At 34.8% G+C, this 12,413-nt stretch overlaps 1 protein-coding gene across 1 annotated transcript; it reads right to left on the minus strand.

The window, feature by feature from the left end:
• Positions 1-1,153: 1,153 nt before the first annotated feature.
• On the minus strand, positions 1,154-4,102 carry LOC137644319 (uncharacterized). The gene is made up of 5 exons (XM_068377307.1): positions 3,942-4,102; positions 3,627-3,786; positions 3,156-3,249; positions 2,271-2,476; positions 1,154-1,488 (listed from the first exon to the last, which is right to left on the minus strand). The coding sequence occupies exons 1-5, from the start codon at positions 4,100-4,102 to the stop codon at positions 1,387-1,389; spliced, it is 723 nt and encodes a 240-aa protein (XP_068233408.1). The 3' UTR covers positions 1,154-1,386.
• Between the last annotated feature and the right edge of the window lie 8,311 nt (positions 4,103-12,413).

Genomic DNA, 12,413 nt, shown 5'->3' on the forward strand with positions numbered 1-12,413 from the left:
CCCTAAAAAAAACAGAAGAGGGAGATGCTAGTTACACAAGTGGCGTATGTCTACAAACTGGGTAGACTAGAAAGTTCATCTCTTGCGAGTCGAGTCAAGCAGAGGAGCGTTCACTTTGCTTATGTTGCCAGTTACCCCTTTTCATTTGCAATTTAACCATTGCAAAGGTATTGAAGCATTCGATGCCTTTCTTACAATTTACAATGCTGTACAGGAATTCCATGATTGAGGTTTTGAAGTTCGTATGATTGGCCTTGATTTCAGTGCTTGACAATGAGGGCATTGTTTTCAAACTAAAACTTTACATACAAATCAGTAACTTTCTACTATATGAATGACGGATAACCTTATACTCATCCTTAGTTTAATAAAATCTTATTCTTTTACAGTAAAATTAGTATTAGTTTCCTTTCAAATGAATCACAATTAGGGAGTGCTAAAAATAATTAAAAAAAAAACACGTTTATACCGGGGTATGGTAACTGTGTTTAAAGGGACTGTGCAACAGTGCAAGTCTGGTTTAGATTTTTTTAACTAGTTTCAACACAGTTATTCAATTACATCTTGTAATTATCTGCTAGCGCTAATCTTCGATTTAAAGTGATTACAAAATTGCTGGTAGCCTTGAGTCTCTCTAATCTAAAAATTATTGTTTTTATTTGCTTTTTATTTTAAAGAAATATATATGAACTTTATCTAGCAAGTATTTATTCCTTTAGCTTCTCCTCTTAATATGAAGTCAGATGCATTCTTATTCCAGCAGCGTACTGCATAAATAAACTAGTTGTATTCTCTCACAGAGTCGTAGGTACTGACCGGTTCACAATTGCGTTGGCAATATAGGAAATAAAGAGAGAGAAAGAAAAAACACTTTTATAAATTAGAGATAAATATCAATGATGATAATTGGTAGTAAAAATAGTTTAATTGTTTAGAATAGTAGATAAAGCATATCCTTAATGCAATATGTAACCTAGACCCATAGAATATCTATAACGTAGACCTAATGTGTCCTGTGTGGCAGTTTTCAATTTTCCTGTGACTAAATTTTGCAAAAACATTACACAAATTAAAATCACATTAGTCTCTTATATTGTTATTTTTATTTATGAAAACGTACAATAAATAATTCACGATATTCGGTAGTTTTGGAAATAGTTGTTTATAAAGTTGTGAGCTAAATTGGTAGGCGAAAGATGAGAATGTATGAATGGAAATAGAGAATATTATGTATGAAATGTAGGCAAAGGCTTTTTTTCTACTCTGAATATGGCAAACAACATTCAAGTCACTACCAGGTACACAATTCACAAAGGATGTCAATATCACTTCAACAACAAGAGGCGTATTCACACAAGGAGTGAAGCTGCAAGCTTTCTCTAGTCTTTAGCAAGTCAGACATTGGCTCTTCTTTCGCCATCTTTGAACTTCGTGATCCAATCTGTCTACTTCAGCGTTGAGTTTCAAATATTGTTCCACCGTCATAACCTTAAATTAAACAAAAGGGTATTATTATTATTATTATTATTATTATTATTATTATTATTATTATTATTATTATTATTATTATTATTATTATCTAAGCTATAACCCTAGTTGAAAAATGGAAAAACAAGATGCTGTAAGCCCAAGGGCTCCCACAGGGAAAAATAGCCCAGTGAGGAGAGGAAATAAAGAAAAAAATAAATTACAAGAGAAGTAATAAACAACCAAAATAAAATACTTTAAGAACAGTAACAACATGGAAAAAGATGAGAAATAAGATAGAACAGTGTGTCCGAGTGTACCCTCAAGTAAGAGAACTCTACCCCAAGACAGTGGAAGGCCATGGTACAGAGGCTATGGCACTACACAAGACCAGAGAACAAAGGTTTGATTTTAAAGTGCCTTTCTCCTGGAAGAGCTGCTTACCATAGCTAAAGAATCTCTTCTAGCCTTACCATGAGGAAAGTAGCCACTGAACAATTACAGTGCAGTAGTTAACTTCTTGAGAGTAGAATTGTTTGGTAAACTTAATGTTGTCAAGTGTATAAGGAAAGAGGAGAATGTTTGAAAAATAGGCCAGAGTCTTTGGTGCATGCGTAGGCTAGGGAAAAATGAGCCGTAACCCAAGAGGGAACCAATACATTATCTGGTCTGTCAAAGGACCCAATAACTCTCTAGCAGTAGTATATCAACGGGTGGTTGGTGCCTTGCCCAACCTATAACTTAGATGTCACGTTTGTCTATTCATTATATTAAAACAAAAGCTGACATCTATATAGACCTACTTGTTCCTTTCCTTTTCGGAGAGTCTTAATTTTCCGCACTGTCTTTGAGTCGTCATGTTGAAGATGTTTCTGTATCCTGGCTGAAGCTGTTTCCTGTTTCCGAATGTCTGCCTTCAGGAACGCGGCCACTCTCTTCAAGTCCTCTAAATATTTTTTCACTCGCTTATTTTCATCATCTAAACGTAGAGCTGCCCTCCTTTCTCGTTCTAATAATAATAATAATAATAATAATAATAATAATAATAATAATAATAATAATAATAATAATAATAATAATAATAATAATAATAATGGTAAAATGTTATTCCTAATACTGATTTAATACTATCAATCTAGATAATTATTATAATATATGGACCTATGTTTAACAACATTTTTTTTTTTTAAATTTATCAGTTTATTAGTAAGATAACTCATGTTATTTCTCTACGAGAATTAGACCAGAGATGGTTCTTACTACCAACAGTAATTGATTAGAATTTTTAGATAAAAAATGGGAATAAATCTTCTTGGGAGAATGTATCCGTCTGAAGGGCAGATTACCAAATCTTACTTATTAGCACTGTAGAGTTTTATAAACGAACATAATAACTACTGTATATATTTCCAATGAAGTTTTGTACAGTATTTAGTTTGCTAACAGCATTAACATTGACAATATCTATATCGAATAAATCTCTTTATATTGTATAATCATCAGTAGCTCCTCCACTCTATAAGAGTTATGAAAGAAGAAGAATAACGAAATTAGAGACTTAGGGAGATTAATGAGAGTTCAAAGATTTTGGTTGGAGAGAGAGAGAGAGAGAGAGAGAGAGAGAGAGAGAGAGAGAGAGAGAGAGAGAGAGAGAGAGATTTTATGATTATGTGTAAAGATCAACTTACCCAATTTTGTTCGCAGTTCTCCTAACACTTTGCTGTTGTTCTCCAACCGTGTTTTTATTTCCTCGTGGTCCAGGTGTTTCTTCAAGTACGTCACCTGAGAATAGTGTAATGAACAGAGTAATGTGTAATAAACAACAATAATTGTAAATAAAAGTCACTGAAGAAGTTATAAACAATATCATTATGATGGACTAGACCTCGGCGATGCTCTACTTTAATCTGGTGATGTCTCAACTAACTTTAGATGATTTTGAACTTATAGGGAATGTAATTTCATTCATAATTACAGTTAAAATACACATCTTGATCCTGTCATCTTACTTGAGACGCGTTAGTGGGAACTAGACCTAGGCGATGCTCTACTTTAATCTGGTGATGTCTCAACTAACTGTAGTTAATTTTGAACTTTTAGGAAATGTAATTTCATTCATAATTACAGTTAAAATATACATCTTTATCCTGTTATCTTACCTGAGACGCGTTAGTGATAACAGCACTTATATCGGCATCTCCCGAGTCAATTCCTTCCGTCTTTGACCGCAACTTGGCCATCTCGGCTTTGTTCACTGACACTTGCACCCAGACCTGAGACACCTGCTTGAGACCTTTTCGTATTTGGTCCTCCATAAACCTGTGGATAATTATGCATAAGTAACATAATTCTTTCATTTTTTATAGAAGTAATGCCACGTTCGTAAATCTGCCAATTTTGCAATTATAAACGTTTGCCAAATTTATTTTATATCAATAGGCCTACTATTATCATAAAAGAATGCTGTCAGTTACCCCAATAACTGTTGAAACGTTATTCGAACGTTGAAATGATCGGGAGATATATCTTCGTGACCAGTTGCCATCTTCCTCAGTTCCATCTCCGCTTTCAGGATGTAAGCTCGCTGCGCCTCGGCTTGGAGTGTGGCGACCTGTTTCAGCGATATAATTTCCATGATAATAATGTGTGCCAGATATGTTTCTAACTACAATGAGAGATAAGTTAGAAGATTATTTGATTTTGTAACAGAATAATGCAACGTGATTAAAAAAAATAATAAAATAGAGTTTTATTTTTTTTTAACTTTAGAGGTGGTCTTCGGGTATTTGCAGTTAATGAAAAAAGTGTCTAATCAAGTAAAGGACTTTGCCATACACTATAAAAGATAAAATAGTTTTTTTTTTTTTAAATTACTGGTATTTTATTATTCTATAAGGTGGAATCACTCTATCTCCCTAAGTTTGCACGGTTGCACTGTTGCACCTAGACGTAGAAATAAAAAACACTCGCCTGACACTTGTGTAGCTGTTGTTCCCAAACCCTTCCTTGCTTTCTACGGTTAGCTTGAACTATTTCCAGCTCCCTTTGCCACAGACGGTATTTTTCCTTGTTGCTTAGCCTGCGTTAGATATAGAAATTAATATGATTTCGTTGCTACGTAGCCTACATAAAATGAACCTGCTATTTATAGAAAAACTTCCTAATAGATTGATAATCAGTGGTTTGTTTCTTATTCAAGAGTACAGGATGCATAATGAATAGATTTATGTAAGTGACAATAGATGGAGTACGTACTCTACACATATCAATAGATTGGTTAACGAAGAAAAAGTTTGTTTCTATTGTCAATAGATCGAACAATCCACTGGATTTATTATATACTTATCATTATAACCCTTTTGGGGATACCTTCACGTGCTGAAAGAGTTTGTGTGTCGCTATGATCAGCAAAACTGTACTAGTCAAGGTCACCCATACTAGGTTGGTTTGCTATGAGGAATATGACTAAAGTCTCCCACCGTCACCAATCTGCAGTGGCCAACGTGGTGATAAAATTGGCCAAACCCCAGACATATTGATTGATTGATTGATTGAGAATTTTCTGACCACTGCAGATTGGTGATGGTGGGAAATACAGTCTGATCTTAGGCCTTTGCCATGCAGTGGCCTAGAAACGACTGCTCTTAGGCCTACATTTGCGTATGTAGAAGGGCAATTAATACCAATGTATATCCATATACAGATATAGGGATCCTTTTCGTGCATTTCAAAATTGTAAATAAAATTCTGCCTAAAATTAATCTTTATTTGTACAAAGCAAGCGTATTCAACTTTGCTTTCACAACTTCATAATGAATTAACCAAATTCTGACATTTTCATGCGAAAAGAACTTTTAAAAATGGGTAAAAGACTTAATATTTTTTGACCGAGGTCGTACCAGTTGGCTTCATTAATTCGAGCACGCTTCACGGGAAACGAAGTGATTGATGAAGTCAACTGTACTACAGTGTGTAGTACACGACAAACACACACACACGCACACACACACACACAAAGAGATGATTGCTGATGCAAAATTAATCACTGATAAAGCGTTTAACAACCTTAAAAATTACTTGGTTATCATTAATATTATCATTTTGTTATTATTCAAAACCAATCTAACCGGACTCTCACAAGGACGGTCCGAAACATTTGTTTTAAACGAAAGTTAAAAGTCTTTATTATTATCATTATTATTACTATTATATCATTACCAGGTAAGCTACAACCCTAGTTGGAAGAGCAGGATGCTATAAGCCCAAGGGCTCTAACAGGGAAAAATAGCCCAGTTAGGAAAGGAAGCAAGGAAATTAATAAACTACAAGAGAAGTAATGAATAATTGAAATAAAATATTTTGTGAACAATAACAACATCAAAATAGATCTTTCTTATAAAAAAAAAAAAAAAAAAAAAAAAAAAAAAAAAAAAACAAGAGGAAGATAAATAAGACAGAAGTGTGCCTGAGTGTACCCTCAAGCAAGAAACCCTATTCCAAGACAGTTGGAAGACCATGGTACAGAGCAGGATTTAGTTAAATTTCGTTTTTTTTATGCCATAAACAGTAAACTCCTGAAATAAAGCTCCGTCAGATCATGAACAAAATGGAAAAAGAGATGAGGCCGTTGACATAAAAAAGACATCGTTTTTCTTACTTCACTCGATGCTGAGTTCTCCCTCTTGTGATGATCTGGCCGTGCCAAAGACCTCTTACGTCCAGTGACGAAAGGGTAGGCGTTGTTGTGCCCGACTCTGTGAAAATAGAAATCCTATTGATCGTGGGGCAATTGATTTAGGGTGTATGGCTCTCACTTCACCAGTTTGAGAGGTCAGTGTCAATCTCCTGGTATAATGAATAAATTAATATAGGCATGTTCTTGTTCTGGGAAAAGCACGCAAGGGTAGCATCAATTAGTGTTATGCTACTTTATTTATTTATTTATTTATTCATTATTATTATTATTATTATTATTATTATTATTATTATTATTATTATTATTATTATTATTATTATTATTATTATCATTATTATTATTATTATTTGTTAAGCTACAACCCTAGTTGGAAAAGTAGGATGCTATAATCAAGAGGGCTCCAACAGGGAAAGTAGCCCAGTGAGGAAAGTAAATAAGGAAATAAATAAACTAAATAGGCTATAAGAAGAAAAACAACTGATTTGTAATGAAGAAATCTAGAGACGCTCTACATAAAGGAAAAGGGCAGTAAATGTATATCCACTTATTGTTACTTAGCAAGCAGAACATTCACCAGATGCCGTTCTTACCCGAAAAGCTGGTTTGGACGAAAGTGCCCGGGACTTGGTTGTCTGGTATGACCTGACTGCTGAGGTACCTCGAATAGAGGTCCACCTCGGCCTGCAAACAAGAACATAGATTCTGGAGCTCCTCAGTTGCACATTCCAGCTGTTCTATGCTCATACCTGGGGACAAAACAAGGTAGTGAGTCAATGAAGATGTAATTTTGGATTATTTTACATATATTGTTTAATTCTTTTCCCTTTTTAAGCGAGTAATTTTCCTTTATTATGAATAATTTACCATCATTTTTAATACTTTCAATCACACAACAACAAATGTATTCGTTTCTTGTTCACTACAGGACAAATGCCTCAGACATATCCTTATTCATGTCTGGGGTTTGGCCAATTTTCATCACCGCACTGGACAAACGCGGATTGGTGATGGTGGGAAACTTTAGTCTGATCGCTCACATCAAACCAATCTAGTATGGGTGTCCCTGACTAACACAGCTTTGCTGATCATGGTGATATGCAAACCATTTCACCACTTTAGGGTATCCCAACTCAGAAAGGGTTCAGTCACACACCTGTAAGGGTTAATATACAAATTTTCTTATTCGTCTCATATCTCGAAATTGATCTCTTGCCAGCCCAAAGTTCGATTAAACGGAAAGGTTAAAAAAAAGAAAAACTCTTTTACAGACTTTAGGAATCTAGTGAGAGTGGGTCCTAGTTCCAAATTGCTCACTCCGCGAAATAAGTTTGCGGGCACTCATTCGCCTTATAGATAGGTGCAAAACTTCTAAGCTTATTCTTATTACTGTAATCAAACTTATTTTTACCTGTACCATAAATAGATTAATAATGAAATTCTTAATCTTTTCTTTTACCCTATTCTGCCTTGAAAGCGACAAAGAGTCCCAGTTTGGCTAGAGAATGCTAAAGTAACTAAATTATCCTCTTCTTCTTCAATGCTGAATAGTAACACCTGGTCCTGATTCCTCATGTGGGGGCTATGGCATTTACTCTAAGATACAATCTTCAGGCAACATAAACGAATGAACAGTGATTCCTCGGCTAACTCACCCTTGATCTCATCCTCGGTGATAGCAGGAGCGCTGGTGATGTCAGACAGCCCCGAAGAAGCTGCGCTTTGGCGACGTTCCCGGGACATCTGGTCGAAAGAAAATCGGTGTGTTTGATGTTGATTGGCATTTTAATTGAAGATAAATACGATAAAATATTGGATTGTTTGGACGTCTACAGCGTGACAAGAGGTCAGCCTTTATAATGATTATAGGCCTATACGTTGAAAGGAATAAAAGCGTCAAAATCAATATGATAATATACCAATAAAATTAATTAAATATATAAAAATAAGTGATGTTTCATTGTTTACGTGAATTAACGATTAGGCCTACTTGTGGAGTGTTTTCATGACAACAACCAATGCAGCCGCTTCTATATATATATATATATATATATATATATATATATATATATATATATATATATATATATATATATATATATATGTGTGTGTGTGTGTGTGTGTGTGTGTGTGTGTGTGTGTGTGTGTGTGTGTGTGTGTGTGTTTGTGAATGAGTGTATGTATGATGCACTTATTCTGAATCCAGTTTGATGCATTTTTACTTCTACTTTGAGTGGTAAAAATTTCCAAACGATCGTAATTTGAAACAAAATTTTCCTTTAATCTAAGACAAATCAAAGCAATATCTAAACGATTTTTGTTGAATTTCTGACTGATTTGATGAGAGCAATTATTAAATGCAGAAATATATTACCTTAACACCAGTCGGTTGTAGAATGACAGATTATAAGCACAAACTAAAGTTTTGTATCGGCTGTTGGCGTCTAGGTTACCATGACAACGACGTAGCAGACGACGCCGTAGTTAAACATGCTGTTTAATATCACCAAATATTTCTTAGTTTTTCCTTTGATCGCTATTATACCATCCATATTACTTGACTAAAGCAAATAATGGCCTGGGTCAAAAAAAAAAAAAAAAAAAAAAAGGCATCTGTATTCATGAAAACTAGCTTGGATAAAAGACACGTCTCTAATTATGAGGAATGAATTTCTTTCTGACAGATTGCTAGTCTCCGTAGCTTGCCTTTGTAGTCATGGAGACAAAATGGAGATTAGTGGAATATTTTTATTAAATTTTAATGGCTGTTTCCTGGTCTTATTACACAGGGCCCCCCAAAACCTACAATATCTGTCTGTTGTGTGCATTCTTAGGTATTTACATTATAAGAGCGTATCCCGTGTTGATTGTTAAATCCACATTATCGAAACACTTAGAAAACAGCTGGAAAAGAAACGGGTATTTCATTATGAAGATACCATACACAAACATAATGGATAAAGATAGTGAGTGGTAGAATGACGTATAAAATGTTATGAAGAGTAAAATGGTAATCATTTGAGACGTAAGAGAGAAGAGTACGGTGGATAGAATAATGGCACGGATATTCTAAGAAGCGACTCATTTATAAAATATATACTTAACATTGGGGATCTGAAGTAGAAAAGTTTCTGCACTACTTTAATGCATTATAACCCATGCTGGGCATGTTATGTATTATAGGATGAATGTGACAGGATACAGCTCATTATATATACATACATACATATACCAAAGGCACTTCCCCCAATTTTGGGGGGTAGCCGACATCAACAAGAAACAAAAAAAGGGGACCTCTATTCTCTACGTATATATATATATATATATATATATATATATATATATATATATATATATATATATATATATATATATATATATATATATATATATATGTATATATATATATATATATATATATATATATATATATATATATATATATATATATATATATATATAATATATATATATATATATATATATATATATATATATATATATATATATATATATATATGGGTGTGTGTGTGTGTGTTTTGATGTTGCTGTTTTTTTAAATATCTTATCAATTGTCAAATATTTCTCCTATCGTTCACTAATTTCCTTATTTCCTTTCCTCACTGGGCTATTTTTCCATGTTTAAACCTTTGGCCATATAGTATCTTGCTTTTCAAATTAGGGTTGTAGATTAGGGTCGTTGAACGTGATTAAGTAACCTGCAACCTTTGCGTTAAAAGTAAGAAGAAGAAGAAGCATCATGAATGAAAAACCAAAACATTGGCAATTGTTACGTCAATCCGTACCCCTACTACGCTGATACTCATCTAGTGCAAAACGAACAAGTGTTGCCTATTCAACAGTTTTAACCTTTAGATTAGTTTACGTTTTCTTCAATATATGATGTAAGTACAAGACTACTGCACGTAGTGGTTTCTTATATTAAGCTCCATTGCAGCTCAAAAGAATCATAAGCTAGGTCAAGTTACTGCTGTAGGTTACCCCAGTGCATAGTAATTTATACTAACTTTATGGTAGACAGTGCTAGGCCAAAACGCTAAGTAAAAATTGCTTGGGAAAATTATAGTTACCGATGGAACAACATTTTGAATAGAAAAAATCATTTTTCATGTAAATAATGTGCTTTAACTGAATTTCGTCTTCATTTCAACCACAAATAAACTGAAAACCTGTTAAATCGTCAAAGAACGGGGATATCTGTTAGAAATGTAATGTGTTTGCTCTGCCGTACGTCGCGGATAAAGAAAAAAAAGCAAGCTCCTATGTACTGACAAGTGGTACGTGCTGAGCTGCGCACGCTAACCCCATTGACTATTTCGTAGATAATTAAGTTTTTATGTGCAGTGAAAGTGTGTCATTTTCTAATGAAACAGGCAGTTTTCCATGAGGAAAAGTTGGTTTATACTAGGAAAGGTTACCTGACAGTAAACACAATATTGTAATGCCGCTTTCTCTATGTTAGGTAAGGTGATGTGAGAAATCTTTACTCCTGCACCGTTAATTTTAAATATCAAAACCTATCATTTTCTCCCCACCCAACCTGTGGTACCATGCTCTCAATCATTAAGACTGGGCTCTCCTCAGAGGGTGCCCCATTATTGACGGATATAGAAATATATATATATTTCACTAAGTATTTATTTGCAGTGAAAATAAGTGTAATTTTTTAAGAAAGCGTATGTTTTTCTGTACTATAAAGTTGTTTTTTTTTAGTAGGAAAGCTTTCCTTATCTGTAACTATAATAATACCATCCTCAGTCCCTACATATCTAATCTGACCTAAGATGTCTAGTTTTACTCTTAGTATATGTGGATGGGGCATGGGTAAAATTATGCCTGTTGATTTGCCCTGCATTGCTGTGATTGGCTATAGAATGCAGGAGCTCTTTCTGCATAGCTACAGTATAAATCATTTCTGCATGATTATTTTAAGTATTATTATTATTATTGATTACTAAGCTACAACCCTAGTTGGAAAAGCTGGATTCTATAAGCCCAGGTGCTCCAACAAGGAAAATAGCCCATTGAGGAAAGGAAGCAAGGAAAAATTAAATATTTTAAGGAGAGTAACATTAGAATAAATATCTCCTATATAAACTATATAAACTTCAAGAAAACAAGAGGAAGAGAAATAAGATAGAATAGTGTACCAAGATAATATCACTTTGAATTTAACTTTTGCTATAGGAAGGGAATAATTTAATTGATATACCTGAAGCTGATGAAGACCTTGATGTGCCTAAGAATGAATTCAGTGTGTTTAAATTTGAAGCCATCCTCAAAACACTAAAGCAATGGAAAGCACCTGGATATGATAGAATAACTGCCGAGATGATACTGGCCTAAAATGAAGTGACTCCCAGACTACTTACAAGATTATTTTGTAGAATGTGGCATGAAGAGGCAAAACCTGATGACTGGGAGTTAGGAGTGTTGGGGAAAATGGCATAAAAAGGAGACCTGACTGATTGCAATAATTACAGAGGCATAACAGTTACGTCAGTTATTATGAAAATATATAGTATGCTTATTCTAAAGAGACTGAACAGAAAGATTGATGAAAAACTGAGAGATAAACAAGTAGGATTTAGATAAGGTAGAAGTTGCACTGACCAAATTTTCATTTTGAGACATATTGTACAGCTATGCGAAGAATACTGTATAGAAATTCACTTTTTACGGGCATTTGTGGACCATGAAAAAGCCTTTGAATGTGTGCACCGGCCAATTTTATGGAGAGTCCTGCATTATTATGAAATTCCTCATAAATATGTAATTGTTCCAACACAGAGTACTTACCTCGAACTACTTTCGTAGGAGAGTCTGGGATCTCTTAATCATCGACCAAGAATTTTGCGTAGTTGCCCCCCCTCTCCCCTGCCTCTCAAGGGCGTTCCAGGGCATAAGGATACTCGCCCAGGTGCGACCCAGGTCACGGGCGTGGCCATGCTTGATAACCAGTCAGCTTCTGGTCGCGGCGTAGATAACATCTCGCCGCTCTCTCTCTCGCTTATCCCGGCCGTTCACCTTGTGTTCCCACGTGTTACTTTGTGTTCTCATCCCTTGTCCCATGTGTTCCCGTGTGTTCCTTTCCCTTGTGTCTCACGTGTTCCCGTTGTGTTCCTCACCTTTCCCTTGTGTCCTTGTGTCGTTTGTGTTCGCTTTTGCCATGGAACCTCAGCATCGCTATCCCGGGCCTCAAGCTGGTAAGTCTTGAGGGGCATGGCTCTTG

The sequence above is a fragment of the Palaemon carinicauda genome, chromosome 7 (assembly GCF_036898095.1).
Source record: "Palaemon carinicauda isolate YSFRI2023 chromosome 7, ASM3689809v2, whole genome shotgun sequence".
NCBI classification, from domain to species: domain Eukaryota; kingdom Metazoa; phylum Arthropoda; class Malacostraca; order Decapoda; family Palaemonidae; genus Palaemon; species Palaemon carinicauda.